Source organism: Patagioenas fasciata, chromosome 1 (assembly GCF_037038585.1).
Source record: "Patagioenas fasciata isolate bPatFas1 chromosome 1, bPatFas1.hap1, whole genome shotgun sequence".
In the NCBI taxonomy this organism is placed as follows: domain Eukaryota; kingdom Metazoa; phylum Chordata; class Aves; order Columbiformes; family Columbidae; genus Patagioenas; species Patagioenas fasciata.
The window spans coordinates 5,638,526-5,665,959 of record NC_092520.1 but is presented as its reverse complement, the minus strand read 5'-3'; the positions used below and the strand labels follow the sequence as shown (position 1 = coordinate 5,665,959).

At 41.6% G+C, this 27,434-nt stretch overlaps 1 protein-coding gene across 12 annotated transcripts in view; it reads left to right on the top strand.

The window, feature by feature from the left end:
* TENM4 (teneurin transmembrane protein 4) overlaps window positions 1–27,434 on the top strand; it is a 1,673,798-nt gene that overhangs the window by 1,278,140 nt on the left and 368,224 nt on the right. For all 12 annotated transcript variants that reach the window (XM_071817725.1, XM_071817645.1, XM_071817681.1 and 9 more), the window contains 2 exons: window positions 9,211–9,499; window positions 14,250–14,519. In XM_071817725.1, the coding sequence (XP_071673826.1) occupies window positions 9,277–9,499; window positions 14,250–14,519 (493 nt within the window). In that variant the 5' untranslated portion in view covers window positions 9,211–9,276. The remainder of the gene's footprint in view (window positions 1–9,210; window positions 9,500–14,249; window positions 14,520–27,434) is intronic.

The window sequence follows — 27,434 nt, the reverse complement described above, 5'->3', positions numbered from 1 at the left end:
GACTGCCTTGAGGATGTGAACGTAGTGACAAGGTTTTGTATATAATGGCTGTTACTCTTCTTTCTGGTGTGCTGGTTTTATTCAGCATCCAGATTCATGCAACTCTGTAATGAAAAATATCTCACTTCTCTGTGCTAAATTTGGCCTTTTTTGCACACTGGGTGGACCCTGGTTTTGAGACAACACTATGACATCCCCAGTCATTCAATTGAGGTAGTGAAAGCATAAATTATTATTCTATTATTTCACAGTCAAGTAAAAAAAAAAAAAAAAAAGAAAAGTCAGATATTCTAAGGTTTAAATTACACCACTCCTTCAATTAGAAGGGGGGTGGTCAGTAGGTCAGAGAGGTTTTCCTGCCCCTCTACTCTGTCCTGGTGAGACCACACCTGGAATATTGTGTCCAGTTGTGGCCCCTCAGTTCCAGAAGGACAGGGAACTGCTGCAGAGAGTCCAGCGCAGGGCAACAAAGATGCTGAAGGGAGTGGAGCATCTCCCGTGTGAGGAAAGGCTGAGGGAGCTGGGGCTCTGGAGCTGGAGAAGAGGAGACTGAGGGGTGACCTCATTCATGTTTACAGATATATAAAGGGTGAGTGTCAGGAGGATGGAGCCAGGCTCTTCTCGGTGACAACCAATGATAGGACAAGGGGTAATGGGTACAAACTGGAACACAAAAGGTTCCACTTAAATTTGAGAAGAAACTTCTCAGTGAGGGTGGCAGAGCCTGGCCCAGGCTGCCCAGGGAGGTTGTGGAGTCTCCTTCTCTGCAGACATTCAAACCCGCCTGGACACCTTCCTGTGGAACCTCATCTGGGTGCTCCTGCTCCAGTGGGGAGATTGAACTGGATGAGCTTTTGAGGCCCTTACTGATCCCTGACATCCTGGGATTCTGTGATTCTGTAATTCAAGCTGTCACCCTGCGAGCAGCTCAGACACTGGGCTGGATAAAAGGATGTCGAAGTGGAGGTGGAGTCTGAGCTCTGTTTCACGTATGAGCACCTCACCAAGGTGATACTATTACTAAAGGATACAGATACATGACAAGGTTTATGGTTTACACTTCATCTATCAATGGTATTGTCTTTCTCAGTTTTCCTGCAGCAAATATAGCCACTCCTGATACCGTTGATCTTTTTAGAAGCAGGATTGAATGGTGACTGCAGGGAGAAAATGCAGACATGCCTTCTTTTGTGGAAGACTCCCAGCCTTCATTCAGTTTTCTTCTGTAAGAGCAGAAATAATGTATAATAGTGATAAATAAGATATGTCTGAGAGTGGGTGTGGGTTCAAAACTTTGTTTTTATGGAAAGGGCTGTGAGCTCATCAATATCCCCACATAAGAGACAAGGCAGTGAGTTTAAAGGAGACAAGTGCTTTTTCACACAGTATTTAATCACATTAGGAAACTACTCACAGGTTGTTGCGAAAACCAAAAATATTTAACCATCAAAGGGGATATGACAAACTCTCAGAGGACAGGTCCATGAAGGGCTGTCAAACCCAGCGGCCCAGCTAAGAAACTTGCTGAACAACCAGTCTTCTGGAAGTGTATTGAGGGGATGGACCAACCTTATTCCTAAAATCACTGTTCCCAATCACTTTTCCCTTCTGCTTTTCCAAAGCACACACAGCACTGGGAGAGAGGATATGGGGTTTGATGGTCCCTCGGTCTGACTCAGTGCAATCATTGTCCTGTGCGTGATTTCAGGAGCTCTTCAGAGCATGGTCAACATTTAGACACAACTGCATGGCACACAATGGCCACGGAGTTGTTGAGTATAGTCAGACATTTGAGCACAACCCTGGGAAAAGTTTTCCTGTGTAAAAGAGAGCTCAGCTGGTCTCTGATTCCTTACTGAGATTGCTAGTTCTGCTTCATGCGTATTTGTGTATATTTATATATATATATATATATGCAGATAAGAGCTTTTGGTCCTTCCTATTTTTCTCAGAAGCTCACAGAAATCAAACATTGCCTTTGACTGCATAGTGTGCATACAGGGGCAATGAAGATATATATTTTCCTCATTCAGTTCACTTGGCTGAGAATCGTGGATACAGAAGGAGTGTATCTGGGCATGGGTATTCTCTCACCAAATGGTGGGATGAAGAGGTTAAATGACACAAGATATGTACGGGAATTGTCTTGGAATCCTTGCTACATGTTCATATGGGCCGCCATTTTATAATAAAAGTTCCTTGTAGGCCATGGCAGACCACAAAGAATTAGATACAAAGCTTACCCCAGAAGTCTTTTTACCACCCTGAGTGAGCCTTGTACCAGTCTTATTGTCTAGGAGATGAACAGAGGTTATCAAATACATTTTGATGTTTTTCAGAAGGCAAAATAGACTCTGTTTTTCTTTTCTGGAGGAAGAAGACTCCCTCAGGCAGACTGAGGAAGCCTGTGCCTTGGACTTTCACCTGGAATGTTTGAGACTCATTCAAGATTTTGTTTTCTCTGATTCAGACTAAAGACTTAAATCTTGGTCTCCTGTATCCCAGGTAAAAGCCCAAATTAGCAGATAGTGGATGATGGAGGAAGAATGAGAACGCTTGAGTTCAGTGACTACCTGCGTTTGTTGCCACGAACTCCTTCTCACTCTGGGACTTGCAGATACCCAAGCTGGTTTCACCCAGTTTGTGGATGCCTGGCACATCGCACACCCAAACCTTGAGTATGACAGAGCGAGTGAGAAAATATTTGCAGTTTAAACCTAAATCACTCTACATGGTCAGGCTGGTTCTTCTTGCATTTCTTATTTAATTACCTTTATGTGGTATCTATTAAATTGAGATTCTGAAGGAAACACACTCATCTGAGAACAGCCAAACAGACTCATAAAGAATATTTCCATATAAAAACAAGGTCGTTTACAAAGTAATTTCCATTTTGGAGGAAGCCAGAGAAGGGTTCTGATGACTGCAGCTCCAAGCTGCTGATAGTAGTCAAAAAATATTTGAGAACTTTTTTAAATTCTGGCCCAAAAATCTTCCCCTAGCACAGGCTAAATGCCACAGCCCATGAGGGAAGACTTAGGGGTTTTCAAACCAGAAATAATCAAAATGATTGCATTCTGGCCCTCTTTATGCTTTCCTGCCATACTTTAAACCTCAACTACTGTTTCAAGCTTTTCTGGGCCTCCAGCTCGTTACAGTTTTAGATTTATTCACAAAAAGGTCACAAACCACATCTTTTGGACTGGACATTACCAATTGCCTAGCAAGTCTCTTACCAGTAGAAGAAAGGCTTAGTGGTTCAGACCAGAAAAGGGAGTTTTTGTTACGTTTCTTTGAACACTGGGTTGTAGCCAAGCAGAGTTAACTTGACTCTTCATTCTTCTCTCTTGTGCCTGCTTCTTTCCAAAGCCTTTGCCAAAAATGTGAGAGGATGTTATACCTACAGCTTAATTTATTTCCTACAAAGTCCTCCTGGGATCTGAACCTCTTATAAATCTGAATCTTAAAGTTTAATAAAAAACACAGGAGTCTTTTATGTTATAGAGGAATCTCCCAGAAAGCTGGTAAATAGCATCACGCTGTTTAAGCCATGGTTGTGTATGTGCTAAGATCAGATCATTGCAGTCTCTGATCACCTGGCAATATAATTTTTATTTGAATCCCTAAGTACATGCCTAAATATGTGCTGAATACATCAGAACATTCAACTTTGTGCTTTAGACCAGGAGTGGAATGGCAGGCAATATCACAGTTTTGAGGGGACAAATGGAAATGGCCAAATAAGATTTCCCAGGTTCAACATTTTATGTCATAAGATCAGAATATGGAGCCTCAAACCAGCCTTTTGCATCCTCATGGAAGTGTGGGGAGACTGTCACAGTGGACCGCGTTGTTTCAAAGAAGATGTGAAATGTCAGTCATTATTTAATTTAGTGCAGGACATTATTAATCACAGCCACAAAGTCATTTAAATATCTGAACTGACAACATCTTTGGCTGCATCTTAGGATCCTGTGTTGGAGCTAACTTCCCAAATAACATTGCTGGTCTGATGCAAATATTTGTTGTTTTGGAGAAGATTAATGTGCAATGTGGTGAAAAACTGTCTCTCTTTTGACTCTGAGTGGGGTTTTCATCATTCACCGTGGGATTTCACGGGTAAGGCACAACTGGAATTGTACATGCTCTACAGTCTTTCTGACTGAAGCACAGTACCCAAACATGAAAGAGCATCTTGTTAATAATAGCTGAGGTTCATACTGCTCTTCTCACAAAAATATTTCAGACATGCATTGGCCAAGATTTTTTATATTAAGTATTTTGCTGTGCTTACGTGACTTGACTCTCAAAAAAATCCAAGGCTCAATATCAGACTCTGTCTGGGAGATCACGATTCCCCTCTCAGTTCTGTTGCTTTCTTCTTGTCACACCTTAAGCAAGTCACTTTGACTTCCCATGCCTCATCTCCCCCTCTGTAACATGAAGAAAAGGATCCTTGGCTCATGACTTACCAGCATTAGGTCTTAGTTAACGATTCAATTTGTGGAGCCCAAAGGATGGAAATAAAATCCAGCTTGCTGCTCGGTATTCTGTGGCCGTGCTCATTCTATAAAGGGCAACGGCAATAAAAAATAGAGAAAAAAAATTGCCCTAAGCAGTGGAAGGGGAAGAAAAAAAGCCTTGCCAAGTAAGACAATGGCATTTTTGAATAGGCAATTTTGTGAAGGAAAACAAATGACTGTGGGAAGTCACTTTGCTTCTTCCAGCACAAAAATGGACCAATTCGACCAATTCGACCCACCAGGATCCATGCTCACCTTCTCATGGAGACAAGATATTTCATGCTTCCGGCTTTCTCATCACCCCATTGCCATAACTTTGAAGGAAAGACATAAAGAAATCTCTACCATTTAAATGCTCACATTTTGACGGAAAATTGGATGATATGACATGCTGTCTTCCAGTACAGGTGCTGTCTATCATCTGGCTGCTAATCTCTGTGATTAGTGACCTGCAATGTAAGCCAGCTATCAAAGACCACCTGTCCCTTTTGCTGTAAGTGCCTCCTAGCATATCGCTTTGCGGTGTCACACTCTCTTGTCTGGTTTTTGATTGATGGAAGTTTGTCTTTTGAGTGGTAACTCAGAAAATAAATCATTCCCCTTGCCATTCACTGAGTGCGATTCTGCAGCACAAAGCTGGTGTGGTTAATCAAAGCTCCGAAGAGCAACAAAAAGCAACAGAACCGAGAATGAGGAGGATAGATATACAGGATAAAACATAATAAAAGGATTACTTGGTAGCCAACCAAAGCAAAAGCAAAATAAAAAGAGCTGCAAATAAGCATTGTGCTTACTGCACTACTGCACCAGAACTAGAAAGCTGATTTTTTTTTTGTTCCGCTTCTTGACATATCTGCAAGGATGCGAAAAGAGTCCCACACCTCTGAAATATATAACTATGTCAAGGAGTCTGATTTTATAGGCTTTACCATGCGAGTAACCCTTTCTAGGGTCAGTGGGATTTTTCTGAGTTTAGTATGTAAAGCCTGAAGGATGTTTCTGTTGTGAATTGTACTCCAAACCAGCTTGTGATCCAGCTGGGACTGTACGCTCAGAGTGCTGATGAAAATAAGAATGGCTACTGCCATTAATCGACCTGGAGAAAAACAAAAATGATGAAATTTGATGATTTATGCAATCAGCAATATCATGAAATAATCAAACTGAGCCAGAAACATTGCATTATAGGACAAGAAAGTCCTTTCCAAATAGAAATGGCTCAAAGCAAAAGGCCTTTTTGCTTTTATGAAGGGAGAAGAACTAAAGGCATGGAAAGGACAATATTAGAAGCTTTGGTTTTTTATATCAGGTCCAGCAAGTTTATGGAAGCTTTTAAAATTATGAGGAGCAATCATGAAGCAGAGGCGGAAAGAAACTGGTAGTTGAGTGTGTAACTGAGACGAGCGTGATTCTTTGTATTCGCTGTGCGCCAGAGAAGTGAGGAAAAATGTGACTTGATGGCATGGGAGAAATTGTAGCAGAAATGAAATCAAGACGCAATGAGTAGCAGATAAAAAAATAATAATCTATCATAGAAACACTATGAGGCAAATTCCCTGACAATACAACTACATTGAAGGGAAGGTATCTAAACTATCTGGGAATTTGGCCATAAAAATGAGATGAGATGACAAGAACTGCATGTCCATGGAGAGGTGCTGGAAACCTACTTAAGTCAGTTAAATTCAACAAGTCCTTCTTAAAAAACAAAGAAAAAAAAGAAAAAAATATTCATTGTGTGTTTTGGGGGTGGCCTTTCTAGTTGAAAAGTGTCTCCTTACAAGCAGCAAGAGAGAAAAAATATGGGGTTGAGGAGGGTTAAATTTATAAAGACATGAATGAATTGGGAATCGAAGCCCTGTTATAGAGGAATGTGTGTCTGAATGGTGCAAATTTACAGGGCTGTTTTTGATGAACTGTAGGAGGAATTCCAGTTTTTCAGCACTTTCCTTTACGAAAAGAAAAACCTTCAGCTGGTGGGAATTCAGACAATTTCCTGGTAGTTTTTTGGCCATTTCCTAAGTTGCAAGGTTACTAATGATAATTACAGACCCAGCTTGTGCCTTGTGGCTCTAACGGTGCAGAAAGGTTTTCTTGGCACGTGTGCCTCTCCCACTAAAGGGTTTTTAAACGACTGGCCTTTGGTAGGAATTGCTGCAATACTCATGGATGGAGAGAAGCCACCTCATTTCTTTCTTATAGAATATAGCAACCGCTTCTCACTCACGTTTTGCTATCACCATCCCCCATGACAATAAATCACAATTTCGGTGTTCATTATAACAGCTCTTACTACAGCGCCGTTGTGAGGGAGCCTGTTTTAAGGTGTTTTATTAAAAGGTATAACAAGCCTGCTCCTTTTGAGGATTTCACAAGAACAGAGATGGTATAAAGGAGACAAACCAATTCAATAAAGTCGCTACTTTTAAAGCCAAAAAGGATACTCTATAAGTTTTACCTCTCCTCAGTGTTAAAGTACTGATATGTTTGATTCGATACAGCAAAATATCTACCAAAATTTGGTAAAACTCTTACATGCTATTACTATGTTAAACTGGTCCTTAGCATAACACCATTTCCTTCACTATTGCTTCTAGATTCAGGCCTCAGTTTTTGCACCTCTCAGGCCTTTACTGTGAGAAACATTTAACGTGTGTAATTTTTGGCCAGTGAGTAATTCCATTTGTATTCACTGTATTGAACTTACATAGTTTATGAATGAATTTAAGTCAGTGAGTTCAGTGGATTTACACACATCTTTAAAACCAAAGTGGTGCTTAGATCTCTGTTATGACTTAAGTAAAGCATAATTATAAGAAATTTCCCTTTTCCCCATTCTTTCATTTGTGTTCAATAGTTCATATATGTTTTGTTGACAAATAGGGAGTGTGAACTTTGTCTGCTGCCATCACTGGAATAGACTGGGAAAGAATTAAGTGGATTTTTTTCTTTATTTATAGTGTCTTGATTTCCAGGAAGAGTGCCACAGAAACCATACGAGTTGTCAGAATTGGGTTCTGTCATTGCAAAGCTAATTTTAGAGATTAAAGGGACAAAACCCACAGAGCAGTCTTAGCAAAGTCAGAACTGCAGAAATAGGAGCAGGACCGACTTTTTCTTTACCCAGCTGCAGGTTTATCTCACAGCCATCCTGAAGCTCTTGTGCAGTCACTCTTGAACTTGGGAATATGCTTAGTTATGCTTGTGCCAGACAGCCTGACAAGTGAGAAATTCAAAATAAAGTATTGTCTTCAAGCTTCTACATTAGTATAATGATCCGTAGGTAATCAGAACCTCTGCTAAGTGTCTTCCATCCTTCACAGGCCCATTGTTTTGAGAGCCACAAATGTTACATTACACCACATCCCTTTCCACCGACCTGCGAACTCAGAGTGCATCCATCCTCGACTACTGCACCAAAGCCAGGACACGGCATCTCAAGCAAGTCTGGGGTCTAAGAGTCTTGAAGGAGTGAGATTTCATTACTATGTTCAGGATGTAGCCTTTCAAAAGAGAAATGCCAACAGAGTGTGATTCAGTCCTGGCCAATACAATTCCATATCTATTTGCTAAAAAGGATTGACAGCTTTTTTCTGACCCTCTTCCTTTCTAAGTACTGGTAGTAAACAATAATATCCTGGTGTGGCATTTAGATACCCAATTTCTTTATTTTAGAGGCCAGGAGGACTCTGTTTGTGAGAAATTCAGCCTGTAATTACAGATTTCAAGCCCTAGTTTCCGAGTTCTACATCAGTATTTTTCCTCATAAACCAGTTTATGTATTTTAATACAAATTTTACCATCCTGTTGCAAGTAATCATTTTTTTTTCTCTTTTCCTGTGCCTTCTGTTGCATTTAATAAACTTAAAGTGAAAAAACAATTTATTAATTATTTTGACAAAACCACTTTTAATGCATGTTTTATTTCTGATATCAGGTTTTTTCTGTGTGCAGGTGTGTATGCCTGCATACCGGTTTATATATACATTGGTTTTCCCACAGGCATAAATCCCAGGCCATGCTGTTACATGAAGCAGAGCACTATCATTTATTTACACTTTCTCAACTCTTCTAAATTGTAATGTATTTCCAGCTGCGTAAAGATGAGCGCTCTGAATAGGAAGACATTTTCATCTGATTTCCATCCACATCTCCCCTCTTCATTCCTCTTTCTTCTGTTTTCTTTCCCACTTGCCTTCTTACACTGTCTCTTTTTCTTTTGTGCATTCCTTCGAACCTCACGATCTATTAAAACACTTTTAAAACTATAGGACAGCATTTTTCCAAAGTCTTCTGGCTGCACAAATAGACACATTTCAGCATGGCCTGATTTCCCAGAGATAGGTGACTGATGTACCGAATACGTGCCTCCTGGAGGTGTCTGAATCACTTCCCATGGAAAGAAGACACAGAAAATCACCATCAGTTTCAAATCCCCAAGTACGTGACGAGTTCAGACCAATGCAGGTTGCTGCATGCATGTGTCCCGCTAGCTGTGGCAATTATTAAATGACTCACACATAATTGAGACTTGCTTTCCATTGGTAATTGTTCTAAGAGGGTTTTCCTGCAGTCCGTTAAATAACCTCTTTTTTGTTCCTTGCAGGAATGTACAAAGAAAGCAAATTAGCTTTCAGGTGCCCAAAGGCGTGAACTTAGATCCCATTTCTTTTGCTCTCTCTTTCAGGTTATTCCAATCTGACCACCAGACAGACGTCATTATTTTAATGTTGAATACTCAGACAAGGGTGCCATGGATGTAAAAGAAAGGAAACCGTATCGATCTCTGACTCGGCGCCGCGACACTGAGCGCCGCTACACCAGCTCTTCAGCCGAGAGTGAGGACAGCAAGGCACCCCAAAAGTCCTACAGCTCCAGTGAGACCCTGAAGGCTTATGATCAAGACTCCAGGCTGACCTACAGCAATCGGGTCAAAGACATGGTGCACCAGGAGGCCGATGAATTCTGTCGAGCAGGTGAGCACATTTCAGCAGATTCTGCTGTAAGCAGGACGAGCTGAGAGCTGGGGCTGTGTGGGAGGCAAGCTTTGAAGGACTTCAAGGCTAAAAGCAAGATATAAAGACAGAGAGCAGCAATGAACATCTTCATTGTATTGCACAGACATGGGATGTGTGCAAACCAATGTCACAGAATCACAGGCTGGTTGGGGTTGGAAGGGACCTCTGGAGATCATCCAGTCCAACCCACCTGCTAACGCAGGGTCACCGGAGCAGATCACACAGGAAGGTGTCCAGGTGGGTTTGAATGTCTCCAGAGAAGGAGACTCCACAGCCTCTCTGGGCAGCCTGGTCCAGTGCTCTGGCACCCTCAAAGTAAAGAAGTTCCTCATATTTAGATTGTTTCAGTCTCAAGAGTGATACCACTAGCCTGTGTTTCATAGCATCTACTAAGACACATTTTCTGTGTCTTAGTCTTCCTGCTTGCAACAGCCCTTTGTCACATCCCATCATGAGGCCAGACCCCCTGTGCACACACTGCACAGTGCTGACATGGCGTGGCAAGTCCTTACCTGCCCAGAAGACCTTTTCACTGTGTCTTGTGCCTGCTCTGTCATGATGGAAGTCAACAACAATCCAGAGGCAGAATACAACTAAAGGAGAGTGCCACTGTCCATACTGTCTATCTGGGCTACAGCAAAACCCAAGAAGCCTGGAGGAAGGGAGGCAACTGAACTGCAGATGGGACGAATCACCCTTGGCATTGTACACGGTCTGTAGAATGTAGATTTGAGATGAGGACATGCTCCAATATTAGAGGAATGGTAAATAACTACTTTTAGGATTTATAGGAGTCCAGCTAGTCAATCTGGGTCACAGCAGCTGTGAAGATGTGGAGGTTCAAGGCTCAGCATGGGCTCCACAGTCTTGATAAGAGATTCCAGATATTCTTCTTTTTATCGCTAGCCTGAAGTTGGTGCAGTTATATTTTCACTGCTGTTGTTGCCTACGTGAGGTAGATTTCTGGCCCCTCTCCTGTCTCATCTTCATTTTTCTGTAGAGACACAAGTGTCTTAGTTCAGAAACCCAGCAGGGCTTCACATAAATTATTTTTAGAAGTCCATCAAGAAAAGCATAAAATGGCAAAGTGAGTCAGATGGAGCAGGCAGCATTCCAGACAATGAACATAAAATAGCTGACCCAAGGCTGCTCTGATCACACCCTCAGCAGTTTGGAGAAGCTGATTCCCCAAGGGAATGCATACAACTGCACTCGTTTAGCTTGAGGGCTGCTTAATTTCATTCTTCAAACACCACAAACTTGTGGTTTTGGTGCAAGACTCATCTTTAAGGCATGCACAAGCAAAATGACTTGCAGAAGTATTTTTGTGCACGTGGATTTGATGTTTGTATTTCAGGACAACTGTAATAGGCAATGATTATCAAAAGGGCCAATAGGTGTTGTAAGTAATACTTTGCAATCATAAAAGGAGTTTCCCTCTTAGCAGCTCTGAAGTACTTCATCCTCTCTAAGGAATCCATGAGGTTATAAAGAAAAGGAAACCTTTTAGGTCATTGAGTTTGCTCACTTCATACAATATATTCATCATGCAGGATAGATGTGAATTAGTACAGGTCAGCGGTTTTCAACCTGAGGGTCTATGAGGCCATGCAGGTCCATGGAGTTCTCCTAAGAAGGCCACAAAAGATAAATAAGAAAAGCCAGACTACTGATAGGGAGTATAAATTTGTTATACACAAGTTCATACTTCCCTAGGAAAATTTTGTAGGGTACTGAGAAATAGTAAAAATCACTCATCTAAGTCGCTGAAATTAACTGAGAAGTTCAGATTAACAAAGTCAGGGCACTAGTTCTACTTCTGATACGTCACTAACGGATTTTTCAATTTATAATTTTCTCCCAGTTTACCTTAAGAGTCCCAAGACTGGCCTGTGGACTGTCAACAATTACCCCAGATTTTCTGTGCCACATTTTCCCCTGGCACAAAGCCATGGATGGACCTCACTTTGTGGTGCTGCTTGGGCTCGTGCCAACTGAAGCCAAGTCTTATTATCCAGCTTGACATCAACAAGGCACAGTGAATTTCTCTCCTGCATTGGTTTGGAAGGCAGGGGAGGGAAACATTTCAAATTGACCAAATAAATTCAGTAAATAAACAAGTCAGCATTTAAATGGTTTTAGCTAGAGTGAGAGTGCCAGCAAACGTGCAAGTCAGCACGGGAAAAAATAGACCAGATCTGAATTAAAAAGTCTTAGATATTTATTATCTTCCTTTTATTGACTTGAGTTCTTCCAGCTTAAAAGGCAACAGTGAGCATAGAATATGAAAATCGATGCATCTCCTGCTGTTTATTGCAAATAAATTTGATTTTCAGTTAATTGTAGCAGTCATTTTTCATAATTTATGAGCTGCTGTTACTGGAGAGGATCAGTCACGCTGCACATTGATGTGTCTGGTGATGCTGAATGTGCCTTGTTTCAGGGGAAGGTGGAACTCGCCATCAGGGACAGAAACGTGCAAGCAAAACCAAAAGATGATGTTTTCCAGTACTCCGCAGAGGATGGTTTAAAAGCTATCTGGCCTTGCACAAAATTAAAAACTGGAAGTCTCTGGGGAGATGCTGCTTCCCTGCATTTATAACTTAGGTCAAGTTCACCGGCTACCTCATGCCATGGAGTAGCGGAGGATGTTCTCTCAGAGCACTTTGCAATCAAGTTAAATGGATTAATTTACCACAAGCTTGCACTGTGCTCCCGGAGTGAGGCTCTAGAATTTAATGGAGGTGTGAGACCCAAGCAATGTCCACTCTGTCTGAAAGCTTTAATCTTGTTCGGTCAATTAAAAAGGTGTGAAGTTCATGAACACTTTATATAGTTTGAGTTCTATCAGCCATACATTCGGAACCAGCTGAACCTTAGTTATTTCCTCTTGACATCAAAGAGATCCTTCTCTGAGCTCTGCATGGAAATGTTGTCCAGTCCCATTATTCACCTTGCATTCAAATTCTGATCACTATGAGCGGCAAAGTCAACTGAATAAAGAAACGTAGTAAAACAGCATCTGTTTGGAGCTGGCTGATCATTTGATGCATGTGTGCTATGAGAGATCTTCCCTATGCAGCAGAGCTAAGGCATAAGCCAGGTTATTTCCAGAAGCATCAAACCAGACTGTGGAAAAGTAGAAATCTGACTGTTTTCTATTGGATACACATTTTCCACCAGATAATATTTAACATCAGCAAACAGAAATGTGAGGAGAGCCACATGTGTGGTTTTGAGCGGGGTGAGAATCATAACTTAGTTTTGAATACAACCCTGCACTCCAGACCAGATGAACAGATCTCAATAACACATAGATATGAACTTCACTGTTGAAAGCTAGGTTTGGACCTGAAGCTTCTTGGAGATCATGTGTTCAGATTATCTTTTCGAAAAAAATGAGTCTGTGGCCTGGGTGTAGATTTGGCAGGTTCCACCTCTCTTTTTATTGTCAGGGATTTACTTATTGAAATAATGGGAAGAAGCCAGCTAGGCTAAATTTGATCAATGGTGTTGGCATTTGGCCATGATCCAGGATCTGATGCCTCCTACCGATTACAGATAGTTCCTTAATCCACCTCATCAAGGCGTAGCGTTACAGGAGCAGTGGTGCATTGTTCCATATAAATGCGTGATGCAGCTAAAGGCCAAAATCTTTTAAAGGCATTCAGGGCTGAAAAAAAGAAAAGCATGCATTAATAAATAAATGTGGATTAAAATGGAGCCACTAATTGGTCTCCATAGCTTTCCTGTGCAACTTTCCGAACAAAGTGTGCTAATATTTGAAGCCTCATTCAGATGGGTTCGATCTGATTTTGAAGCTCTGCAGGTAACTAGACATGAACTCAGGAGTCATTTTTCAGGTTATATTTCTAGTCAGCTAAACAATTGCATTTATTTGCAGCCAAATAACCTCTGCTGTGACTTGTATCAGAATGAATAGCTAAACTGAGTCAAGGTGTGAGTGGTCAGCAAGGGGAAAGTGAGATCACCAAAGGCAATTTAAATCCCCAGTATGTAATTTCAGGAATTTCAATGAGCAGAGCTCTTTCAAATTCTCTATTGTAGTAGAGTTGCCAGGTGTATGGTCAGACTTGTGATCATTGCATGCCTCATTTTTCTTTTGTCTCAAGATTACTATTTACCACTCCTAAAGAATTCCACCATTTCTGCATCCGTCTTTGCTTTCAAATTTGATTATTTCATTGAGCACACCCTGAATATTTGTCAGCTTCCAGAAGCAGGAATTCAGCTGCTTTTTGGTCTTGGCATGGTCATTTGGTCTCTCACTGACCAAGACCACAAAACAGGGGAATTTTTGGTGTGACATTAGGACTTGGGAACTGCTGTGCCCCACTTGTAGACAGAGGATGAATGGTTCTGCCACTGACTTGTGCTAGATGAAACCATCTTCTATTAGATGTGCCAGAGAAGGTTTATATTGGACATTAGGAAAAGGTTCTTCACGCAGAGGGTGCTGGAGCACTGGTGGAGCACCTCATTTCCCAGGGAGGTGTCACAGCCCCGAGCCTGACAGTGTTCAAGGAGTGATTGGACAACACCCTGAGACACATGGTGTGAATTTTGGGGTTGTCCTATGCAGGGACATGATTTGGACTCTATGATCCTTGTGGGTCCCTTACAACTCAGGACATCCTATCATTCTGTGGTTCTATTAGACTAACCAGGCTGCTGTGTTCTCTCCCAGGAGCCAACTTCTCTTTAAGAGAGCTGGGTCTTGAAGACATGACACCCACACACGGGACTTTGTACCGGACTGATATCGGGCTGCCTCACTGCGGCTACTCCATCAGCGCCGGCTCGGATGCCGACACAGAGGCAGACGTGGTCATGTCACCCGAGCACCCGGTGAGGCTCTGGGGACGCAACACCAAGTCCGGACGCAGCTCCTGCCTGTCCAGCCGGGCCAACTCCAACCTCACCCTCACCGACACGGAGCACGAAAATACCGAAACCGGTAAGTGGTGACAGCGCATGCGGCGTCAGCCTCCAGCTCTGCCAGGAATGCCTCTTCTTACCACTCCACCTTAATCTTCCTTAGGTTTTATGCTGTTTTTTTGTTGGGTTTTCTTTTATCGAATGCAGTGGAAACACTCTTCTAATAGCCCCACGTCGTGGCCTTTTGTACTGTCCTACAGAGTGTTTGTTAATAAACTGCTGGAGAAGCTCCTACTTATTTATCACAGCGACAGAGATCATTAAGTGGCTGTAATACTCTCTCTGCTTTTTGTAGCGACCTTTCAGAGAAAAAGCATTTAAATCTCCCCTCCCCTGGCCGATGCTGCTCTTATCTTTGCTACAGATTTTCAGGGCAGATAATTTCCTCCTTTTCCTCGCCGGTTCCTTGACAGGAGCCGTTTCATTTATGTAAATCGGCTGACTGCTCTCAGAAGGAAAATGACGGTGAAATATTTTTAGAAGGCTCTTTCTTCATGCGAAATAAAAGCTGAAGGTCACAGATATATATATATATATATATTTTTTATCTTTGTAACTTTGTGTCCCCAGCTGCGGGGACTCCTGCGTGTGTTTTGTAGGTCTGGAAACCTTTTGGTCAGCAGTTCTGCCAGGCAGTGTAGAAAGGAGAGAGGATTTTGATTCAATTGCAGCTTGACCTGGGGGTTCACACAGCCCTATATGCCTTTGCACCTTTAATTCAATTATGGCACAGCCTGCTTCTTAATATAACCGCTGCGTATAAGGCATCGGGAGCTTGAACTCAGTACAGAAAGCTGATGTGAAATGACTGTATTGCTTGATCTCTTTATGCTTTTTTTGCCACAGTATTATAGTGACAAATGATGATGGCTTTTCCTTGGGAAGCCATGACACGGTGAGACATACACCACCCACATGATTTTATGTTTAACTCCAACAAAATTACAGGAGAAGCTTATTAAGTTTCTGCTCAGAGATAATAATATAGTAGGCAAAGTTCAAAAATAAATGGCCTTGTTTTTAAAGGACGTACAGAAGAGTCTCTTAAAATTATCTTTAGAATATTTTTTTAAGTTTCGTAGTGTAGCATCTTACAGCTGTGCACCCGGGCAGATATGCAGTGCCAGGTTATATAATTTTCCTTCCAAGCCTTGTGTTTTGTTGAAAAACCAGAGGCATCATCCAGGTCAGAGTTTTACACAATCTTCACGAATCACTAGAAAACAACCAAACGCAAACACCTTGCGCTTCCGTCCCATTCTCCTGTGCTTTTCATGGTGGTGTATAAGCAGCTACCTCGTACATTTTTCTTTCCATGCCTATTCAGAAAAGCAAATACAGAATTTTAGCCTTTTTTTTTTTCCTTAAGTGTGAAGAATTACATTAGATGCTAGAGTCTTTTTCACTGGTTTCCATAATGCTATCTCTACATGTGCAAATGCAACTTTGTACCTACAGATCACTTACAAAAGAAATTATATTAGCAACAACACATTAGCAACAGCACATGTCTTGAAAGACTTTACTGAAATTGATAACCGAGGCAGTAATACTCATGTCAGAACCAAGACAACCTCCAATTCCTTTTCCCTTACATTCAATGACACACTAAGCATTTGTTGAACCACCATTTCATAGCAATTAGGAAAGAGAAGGCAGAAAGGTGAAGAAGATAGCTTCAGGTATTTTAAGTGCTGTACAAATACAGAAGGAGTTTATATGGGTCCTGAGCTTTTGTAGTTTTAGATTTTGAGTGTTTTGAATGATAAAGGCTATATGATACTCAAAAATAGAAAGTGTTTGTAGCATAAATAAAATCTAGATATTTGTTGGTGTCCAGTATGTAAGTGACAAAAACAACCAAAAAAAAAAAGAGGTGGTGGAACTTGAGGGAAAATATTACGATCCAGACTGGATGTTGGGGAGGTTCATCTGATGCTTAGACTTCCCTGGGAAGATAGGAGAGACATCAACCAGGTTTTGGTCACAAAAACTGCTACAGAGCTCAGAGAAAGACATATTTCAGTATAGGGATTACAGGCTGAATTGGTGGTATGAACATCTCCAAACAAAGGTTGCAAGGGAAAAAAAGAAGAAGGACTAAGGAAAAGTCTTAAATGTACACAAAATCTGGACGTTTTCATTTTGCAATTGCGGGGCACACATAAAGGTGTGAGAAACTTTTGCACGCAAATGCCTCACAACCTGAAAACTGCTGTTGGAGAAAAAGAAGCCTGAGATCTCCTCAGAAGTTTTGTCCAGCAAATGCAGAGGTTGCTCTGGGTTTCCTCCCTCTGCATGGAAGCCGTGTTACTCTGGACTCTGCTGTCACACAGGCTATTCTGAGAAATCCTAGATTTATAGGAGAAACACTTTTAAGAAGAGATGAATTTTTGCTAATGGCAGCATAAAGTAACATAATGCTATGACTCAGTTTACAGGATACCTTTATTGGTCAATATTAATTGTTGACAGTATTGATAGAAGTTATAGCCTTTAGCTGAAGTCAATATGGAGCTTTATGAACCTGCCATCAATAGAAGATTTTATGGGGCCCATTAAACCAACTTCTCCAATGAATGTTAACGTCAGCAATTTTTATGCTGTTCATTATTTATCCAAAATAAATAATCAGAATTTACTTCTGATGTTTGTAAATCCAGAGCTGCTGAAGCACGATTCCACTGAGATGTTTATTTTGTTTGTAGGAAATGAGAGGTCTGGCTCGTTCAAAAAAGCAAGTTTGCTTTTATTTGAGGAGAGGTGATGCCTTGAAGGAACAGATAGGCTGTTTAGTAAGTGCAACCACAATCCACCCCTCTTTCTTTAAGGAAACCGATGAAATGCTCGGGTTCCATGGCATATTACAGTCCATAAATCACTTGTGTAGGCAGCTGGCATAAAACCCCACGTGTTGCTTTATCTAAACTGTTCCCAGGCTTTCCAGGAGGTGGAATAGTTTTACTAGGTTAAGAGTTTGTTTTCACTGAAGGGTTAGTTTGAGTTATAACTCTGGTGTTGCGCTCAGTTCAGATCCTGAATGCTCAACTATCCCTGATGGTTTTTAGCTCAACCTGGACAGTGACTTTGCAGAGGGGACAGAGGGGACAGCCCAGGTTACTGCACCTTGTCCAGGGACAATGCAATCACTCTATGCAGCTAATGTAGCAGACACTTCATGTAGCTCAAGGGTTATTCTGCAGCATGACCGTCTAGGCTAAGCTGAAATTTCCATTTACAGCTCAGATCTATTCACAAGGAGGAGTCTGGTTCCTGGAATGAAGTTAGGAGAACCTCTTTCCTCTACTTGTTTGTAGTGTTTCTCAGCAAGACTGAGAAGTTCCTGAAGTGGTCATTTGGATCTGAGCCTGGAGTTAACTGGCATTACCTTAGGTAACCCTGAACAGGTTTGCACTGAGCCAGCAACTGTTTAATATAGAGAAGAGCACAATGAAGGAGAACAAGGTAATAGTCTTCCAGAAATTGACTGATTTTACAGCAGTTCAGTCACATGCTAAAAGCAAAATGCTTCTAATCATGAAAACATCATCATAAAAATACAGTGCCACAGAATAACTTATTTTAGAAGGGATCGCTGAAGTTCTCTAGTCCATTCTCCTGCTTAAAGCAGGGCTAACTTTGAGGTCAGAGCGGGTTGCTCAGGGCTTTGTTCAGTTACACTTTGAGTATCTCCCAGGATGGAGAGGTCACAACCTCTATGTCCTGGTTCTGGTGCTGGCCATGCTTGTTGGCAACAACTTTTCTCCTAAGAGCTAGTCAGAATTTCCACTGCCGTGACTTGTGTCCATTGCCTGCCCTCTGCTCTCTGAGCACCTCCAAGAACAGTCTGGCTCCATCTTCTGTATATCCTTACACCTCAAATAATTAAAAGACAGTTAGATAGTAGACAGTATCTATCCCCACACCTGAAATAGTTAAAAGCACCTAGATTTCCCTTTAGTCATCTGTTCTATCAGCTGAACAGAGCCACCTAGGTCCTCCTCATAAACAGTTTCTAGGCTGCCAGGCACTGGAGGAGATAGACAGATGGGTTGGAGGAGCTCCTGTGCTAAAAGTTTTTAAGTGTAAACTAGACAAATAACTGCTGAGAAAGGTCTAGATTGGATGCTGCCTCAGTCAGAGCAGCTGTATGTGTTCACCTCTTGAGCCTCTCTCTTCCTCCAGCTTCAATAATTTGTAGCATTTCTTTGACTTCAGGGGCATTCAGGACTGTTCAGACTGAGGTTTGAGCATTCCAGGCTTTTGCAGTGCTTAGGGCACCCCTAACTGATGTAGAGATGGACAGCGTTTGTGTGCAAGCACCCAAGAAACAGGCTCCGAATATTTCATTCAGGTCTATATGGGAGATCGTATCCCAGATCCACCCAAATTGTTATGCAACATGCTGGTAGGCCCTGGATAGACCCAAGTGTGAGAGATGAGCAGAAAATGTAGCTATTCCCATACAGAATCCTTTCCTACACAAAACAAAACACTTATTTTCTCTGCCTTCAACGTGATGAAGAGCTCACTGATTTATTCAGTGCAATCGCTGCAGGAACACTTTAAACCTGGGATAACTCCATTTTTAAAATTTGTTGTACAGTTGTACACCTTAGCTTTCATCTTTTCCAAAGAAGCTGAGACAAACTAAAGATTCACTTTAGTCTTAATCCAGGTTTAGTGTTAATGTCCGCCAAGGCACATAACTGGTTAAATGAGAGAGGGAGCAGGAGAGAGGGGAAGTGGTTTTCTTCATTAGCAGGAGAAGTCAGCAGTGATTAATGCTGTGTATATGTGCAGAGTGGAACTGATGTTTCTCTCTGTCCTCGTCTCCTCTTGGGAAGAATGTGGGCAGTATCAAGAGGCCAGAAGGATCTCACAGGCAGGATGAGTAACATCAGATGGCTCGAGACAGTTCAACCGAGCTGGCGATGCTCAGCTGTGATATATTGTGTACAGAAATTCTTGCAGCAGAAGTGTTGTTGAAGTGCGGCATTTTCTTATCTAGCGGACTGAGAGATTAGTAGACGTGGACTGAAATTCCAGATCTGACCACCCTGGAAGCCAAAATTCAGGCTGCAGGGCCGTTGCTGTCAAATTGTGCTGTGCTGCTTCTTTCCATCTTCACAATTCAAAAATACATGGGGAACATAACATCCTGCAGACAATCCCGCATGCTTTTCATGTGTGCAGAAGGGTTGAGAATGGAACTCAAATCTCCCATTTAACAATCAACTGGATGCAGGTACAATCGGCCCCAACACTTCCACCATGCATCTGTTGGTCACCTCTGTTTAGGAAGAGCAGTTTAATCTCAAGGTCCATTTGTCTTTGGCTTCATCTCTGAAATCACCAGCCAGTGACTACAGCGATATAGACACTTACTCACTGGTGACAAGATTAAAAGCACCAATTCATTTTACATTGCTGGACCCGCATCCTACAGAGAGGAATAATTTTTCTTTTAGTCACTAATGTTCTGGGATACATTTAAATGAGCTTTAAATCTGTCAAGCAAACTACCAGCCCAATATCCAAACCTGCTCTCCAAGCCTTACCAACTTGACCAGAAAGGCAGTCAACATGTTACTGTTAACTTTTGCTTTCCCATCAAATAAGTTGCCTTTCTGGAAAATTCTCATATTTTTTTGTAAAACTGAAACATTCTGGCAATCAGAAGCTGGAAAACTCACATGACAGCTGTGGCTGCTCTACCATCACAGACCCAACTTTTAGCCATTTTAATTGACATAATAGATAATTTAAAGAGCATTTCTTGCAGTAACCACCACACTTTCTGCTTCCACACTGCTTAAGCCATTACTGCTGCTGGAAGGAGTGCTTAAGAAACTGCACAGGAAATTAGGACTCGATAGAATTGAATGCTTATGGAAGATACTTAGAAACACAGAGGTACATTACAGCAGGAAATAATTAAATAGAAGCCTTTCAAACAAGGAACACCATTTCTCCTGGGTAGTTAAGAAATCTAACTGATGCTTTCACTTATTCATTGGTGTCTGATACAGAGTTCATGAAAGCCTTCAAATACTCCCGTGGCCATCAGCAGTGTTACATCAGGTCCTAGGTGTAAGGTGGTAGATAGCTGGTTTTCCAAATTACACAGAGTGCCAGCGTGGCGTAAATCCCAGTACTCCTGGTTAAACACAGCACTACGTGCTGTTTGCTGCTATGTTTCCCGTATCCATTTTGGCTTCTTATTAAATCAGAAATCTGTCCTGATGCTCAAGCCACATGCTCCAGAATTTCATTGGGTTTTTGCAAACATTTTATCTTCAGAGCTGTTTTACAATAGCTAGTGGAGCTATAGGAAAATGGTAATTACGTCTGTGTGTTTTTCTTGTTCCCTGTCCTTGTCCAGAACTCGTTTCCTAATGTTGTCCATATTTACCTAAACTTACCAAAGGCCTTGCAAGGTCCTCCCAAGTAGCTCTGACCCTCTGCAGAGGAAAGATTTTTACTCAGTCTTTACATCCACCTTCCTGTTTCCCAAATCATGTTGACCCAAATCACTGGCCCAAAATACAGTTCAATGTATCAGTGCAATTTGCAGTGCCAGAATTACTGTGTAATCTTAGCATTACAAATTATTTGTTAACACCCCAGTTGATAATCTATGGTGACTTTTCTTTTTATTACCATGTTTTGCTGAGTAATTTCCTTTCAGGCTCCACACATTCTATTGTTAATATTGTTACCGTGGTTGCAGCAACATGTTCTTTTTTTTTCTCTCCTTTGAATTAAATAGTGCATTATAAAGTACTTCCAGTAAATGAGTGTGTGCTTCAGACATGCTTCTTCTGCAAACTGTGTAGACAAAAACGTTATAGTCAGAGTCTGGAGAATTCAGAAGGGAGATTTAACAAAAAAAAAAAAAAAAAAGGAATGTGCTATGATCTGTACTTTATTAAGCTTCCCTTATGCCTTTTGAGTAGGGGAAGACAAGAATAAATTAGAATTACCCAGTCAAGATCAGGCATCTGTTGGCTGTCATCTTTCACTTGCTTTCTATCAGTTGTAACCTTAATATTAACAAGATGTTTCAGCTTGAAATAAAAATTAGCCAGAACTCTTACCACTAAAGATCCATCATCAATTGCAGAAGTTAGTAAAGAACTACAAAAATGAGTAGCAGATCCAGAAGGGAATTTTCATTCTTCCCTGTTTCAGCTCCTCAAAACTCTTAAACTGCTCCTTTCCAAGTAAGATTTGCAAACAATTCGCCTTTTAACACTACATGGGGATTGCTTGGGTATCTCAACCTACAGAAGCCACCTTATAGAGATATTCAGAGACATGGTGATCACTTGAAATGTGAAGGTCAGGGGAAGGCTCTCCAGCTCTTCAGGCTCTCCAACCGTAAAGATACTAATATTCCTATGAAGAATATTAGTACTAAAAAGGAGACTTTAGCTGCATGACTGTCCCAAATGCTATATTCTCCACTGAAAAATGGGTCCCTTGAAGGCTGTTACATCTTCCTGACTTGTGATCCGACATTCTAACCACTGACATTCTTGATGATGGATTCCTCTTATTTTCTGTCCTCTAATCTCTCTTGTCCTTTTCAGACACCAGCCCTGGGAAGCCTCTTGAAAGGGAAAAAGTGAGGCACCACCTCATTTCTTCACAAGAGTCTCAGAGAAAGTTTAGCCCAGATGGGACAATAAATCGATGGGGTTTAGGGCAACGCCCCTGTCCACTGGGTGTAAAATGGCCTTTTAGATGAGGAAATAAGTGGATCCCACTGTCTGTCTTATGAGGAAAGGCTGAGGGAGCTGGAGGAGCTCTTGAGCTTGGAGGAGACTGAGGGGTGACCTCATTAATGTTCACAGATATATAAAGGGTGAGTGTCAGGAGGATGGAACCAGGCTTTTCTCGATGACAACCAATGACAGGACAAGAGGCAATGGGTACAAACTGGGACACAGGAGGTTCCATTTAAATTTGAGAAGAAACTTCTTCTCAGTGAGGGTGGCAGAGCCTGGACCAGGCTGCCCAGGGAGGTTGTGGAGTCTCCTTCTCTGCAGACATTCAAACCCGCCTGGACACCTTCCTGTGGAACCTCAGCTGGGTGTTCCTGCTCCGGCAGGGGGATTGCACTGGATGAGCTTTCCAGGTCCCTTCAACCCCTGACATTTTGGGATTCTGTGATTTTGTCTCTTGGGCAGGATTCAGCCCACCCAAGAGCTGATTGTCCCTTTGGTAACACAGACCCCACCCCAGGGACCACAGAGGGAGCCAGTGGCATCCCTGCTCCGCATTTAGGAGGTGAAGATACACAGGATTAATCTGAGTTTAATAATCACATAGCTACATTAATGATCAGTATCTTGATTTTATTCCACGATGAAGGAATTTCCACTGATTTCTAGGGTTGAGTTATCTCATCACTCACCTGTTTGTTTCTAGAGGAAAATAAGTCTTTCCATTTTCTTTTTTTAATCTTTTTATTCCCATATGGTATGTCCCAGAGAAAATGTATTTTCTGTATTACTGTAATCTGCATCTGAAAGGATGCTGACATTAAAACCCTTCCCAATGTTATTCTGCTGTAACAAACTGCAGTTCAATATAGGTTAGTGTGTAGGTTTTGCGTTATTATTATTGTGATGATGGTGAAGCCATTAAGCATGAAAAAAAAGGCCCAAACTCTTGAAGCTCATTAATATCCTGAATATTGGGGGAGAGGGCATGTAGAAACAACATTAACAGGTAAGAATTTACTGTTCTTTTCAATTACGCTGTTAATTTTTGTCCTTTCCTTCACCGCTTTAAACTGCCTTGCCATGCAGATTTTTTTTTTAAGGAAAATAATTGCTTTTAGTAATATTGCTGGCAAGCTACCAAGTATTCTGGAAGTAAATCTGTGCATTTTTTATATTATTTCCGAGTGCCATGAATAACTTATTTTGTTGTGAAATACCTTAGGGAGAATACAGCCAGGTTCAGCACCAAAAGATCTATTGCTCTTTTAAGAGTAATATTTTGCTTCGCACCTGTTCTTGGGGTGGGATTTGTGTGCAATGCCAAAAAGGAATGGCTGATGTCATGGACCATGGTTATGGTCAGGACACTGAGGGCCATCAGAGCTGGTGTGGACATCAGTGCTTGGGTGATCATGGACTTGCAGTAAGATGGAATTTGCAGAAGGATTTTGCTTCTAGGGCCAGACACAAGATCCATCCTAAGGAGGGGACTGAGCCCTCCTGGGACAGATAATAGGATGAGAAAAAATGGCCCCAAGTTGCACCAGGGGAGATTCAGATTGGATATTAGGAAAAATTTCTTAATGGAAAGGGTTGTCCGTCATTGGAACAGGCTGCCCAGGGCAGTGGTGGAGTCACCATCCCTGGAGGGTCTTGAAAGACATGCAGATGAGGTTCTTAGGGACATGGGTTAGTGACAACCTGAGGTTAATGGTTGGACTCAATGACCTCAAGGGTCTTTTCCAATCAAAATGATTCTATAATTCTGTGAAAGAGAGGTAGCGTGGAGAAAAGCAAAGAGATTATAGGTAACAATAAATCCAAAGAAGAAAGGGCCGATGGTTGAAAGCTCTGAATGATTCGATATCAATCTCTGCAGCTGATGGACTCCTGCCTTGCAGAATTCAGCCTGCTGGTTACGTACAGATCAGGGAGCCAAAGCTTGTTTTCCCTTCACCTTTTCCTCTTTTTCTGCTTCATAGTGGATGTGTAGGGGTCACAACAAACTGCAGTGGGCACAACATGTCAATATATCATCCCAGCCATTCAAAGATGTTCATCATTATTCTCTGCACAGGGGGAACCAGGTTTGTCCTGCACAGGGGGGTACCAGGTTTGTCCTCAGTCAGGCATTTCCAGATGCTCACATCTGCATTTCTGAATTTCCATCCATCTGCTTCTAGATCCAGCACACAGAGCATTAGTCCACATCTGGTTCAGTCTCTGCCGGTGCCCCTCGAGGTATCTGGCTTTGCTTTTTCCAGTGAAGATGCATCTCCATCCATAAGCAAGAAAAAGTGAGAGGAAAGAGCACATTATTTTTGTTTTACCCATGCCCAGAGGTGTGCACTGAGCTCTAAATAAAGAAAAGCACAGCTCTGCCATGAGAATTTGTTCATTAAAATCTCATTGCTTTATTTCTCAGAGGCTTTTGATTAACTTTTAGGCAAAAAATGCCATTTTATTCAATCCAGGGCAGTGATTAAAAATGCAGCGCTGCCCTAATTCTGCGAAGTTTTCAGTGTTTCTTTGAGATGCCCCTAAAAACTTTAATTATATGCTCTAAGGCAAGTTGTTGTTTTGTTTTGTCAATCCCAGCACAGATCATTTTGAAACATGTATATAGTGAGAAAAATAATAATTCCTATCAGGTGTTCATGTAGAGTAAACATTTTGCAAACTGTATTATGGTTCAATCAAAAATAAGTCTTTGCCACATGTCTAAATTAAAACAAGGTATTTGGGAAGCAGACATGTTATGGGACTCAGAGAATGGCTGCTCTTGGGTGGGCACTGGACTCCAGAAGATTTAATCCATGGCTCTGCTACAGATAGTGCTTTACCTTGGCTGTGTCATTCGATTTCTCTTTTTCTTTCTTTATCTCAGTTCCCTGTTAGAAAATAAGGATCTTCTTTCTTTTCTTTTTTTTTTTTTTTTCCTCCACTCCCTTTTAAGTGGTGAACCCAAATAATTTCTAATCAAAGATATAGATAGCAGCAAATAAAGCAACTGTACTCTGGTTCTATCTGGTAATGCATTAAGTGAATTTTCAGTGCTGAAATGTTGAAAATATTGGCCTAGACAGCCCCTCAAACATGCACCGAATATATTGGGGGGGTGAAAAAAAGAGATGCTTTGTTGTTACTGTTGCTGCACTTATTTATAAGCCATGGGTTGAGTGGCTGTGAGACAGAGAACGTCAAACAAACTGTGCAGCATGAGACATTATATTAAAAGAGACATTATATGAAAAAGCTTCCCAGGTCCTCTAATGGTCACAGGCGCCCAGGGCCCTCACTGAAAACAGTAGAAAAGCTCTGAAATACCCTGGAGGTATTTAAGTCATGTAGATGTGGTGCCTAGGGACATGGTTTTGAGATGGACTTGGAAGTGTTGGGTTAATGGTTGGATGGGATGATCTTAAAGGTCTTTTCCAACATAAACAATTCTATAATTCTATGAAATGTGCCTTCTCTCCCCCACCGCAGCACCCAGGTGGTGTTTTTTTCTCCCCTTGCGACTCTCTTTGTAGGTGAGACCTTCTTGTGCCAAGCAGTGCGAACTGGCCGCAAGCACAGCCCTCCTCTCGCTGCTGTATTTAATGACCCCTCCAAAGTGCTACAGGGCTCCAACAACCAACTTCAGCGGTGGCAAACTCAGAAACAAACTCCTTCATCAAACTGACAGCTTTCTGCTGCATTCAGAAACACCCGCTTTGATTTCTGTCCTGGTTTGGTCACTTTCTAGTGAGGGACACAGAAAAGTTAATATTTTCTTTTCAACTTAAATTAAATACACATTTCTTCTTTTAACAGATAAATTGTTTAAACAAAATGGGAAATGATGGCAGGCTCAGCTAAGGCTTTAATTCAGAATAATATGTTAAAGGCTTGTAAATCATTCTTAGATCATTTCCAAGCAACTGTGTCTTAACTGCCAAAGTTTCAGGGAAAGTCAAAACAGTGAATTGCAGTCTCTGGGCGAGCACCTAGACCAGTCTGTAGAGGTGCCAGATCAGCTCCTGACAAATTGTTTCTTCTGCAGGTGGAAAGGGAGATTTTTTTTTGCATCAAGTCATTTAAATAGATCAATGAGCATGTACAGAAGTCAGAAATCTACCAACAGTTGAAAAAGGAGAGGAGGGGAAGATCTGCATGGATAAAACCAGAGATAAGACGTATTATAGTGATTTTTCAGGACATGTTACATCCGGGGTGACAAGTGGTTTAAGAGGTTACCACCCCAGTTATCCGCTCCTGTCCTCTTGCCGGGGTTCTCCATCTCCGTGTTCACTATGGTGCAACCGCTCGTGAAGTCCGACTGTGATTTACCTCCAAAAAATGTGTGATTTAGAGGTGTGATTTCATAGCCCCTGTACTGCTGTCACATGTAGAGAGATCACTTCCACCCAGGGCAGAGCAGCAAAAGTCCCACCCAACCGAAAACCTTCTCAGCTTGGGTCAAAAAAGGACCAGTGGCTGAGGGTGGGGTAGCAGAAACACCTGGGAGCTATTTAAGCCGGCGTTGCCAGCGAGGAAGAAGCATTGCCGAGCTCTCTTGGAAATGCACCTCTGTTCCAGTTCCCCAGCGACAGCTAGCGCTGTCTTTGTTAATGCCAACTCATTTTCTGTGCAAGACTTATTTTCTCCTCGTATCTCCAGCAGGTTCAAGTGCTTTTCTTACAGTCGCTTTGGGAGGAGGGGGGTGAAATTATGACTGAGTTCCAGTTGCCGTTTAAATGCAGCTTGACGTGAATTCTAAATAAATGAAAGAATAAAAATCCAGCAATCATCTACTGAATGAGAAATCTGTTGTTCACCGTTTTCTCTTCATAAAAAATGTAAAAAGTAGGAATCTGAATAAATGCATGCTAAACTATATAATTGCTGAAATAAATATGTATAGATATAGGATATTCTTTGATTTAGCATAAAGAAGCAGCAAATTATACCAATCAGTGAGAATCAACCAGTTTTAAAAGAAAATAACTGAAAAGCACACATGCAAAACAAGATTAAAACTGATTATTTAAATCAAGATTGTCTATTTGCTGGTTTAAACCATGATTACAATTTAAATGAAGCCACCCTGTCACAAATAGTTTAGGGACAATGATTTCTCCCTCTTATATAATGTGTGGAGTTTATATCCAACAGAGCCTCGTGCTGCTTGTGAGGAACATGGATGTACCAACCCTTCA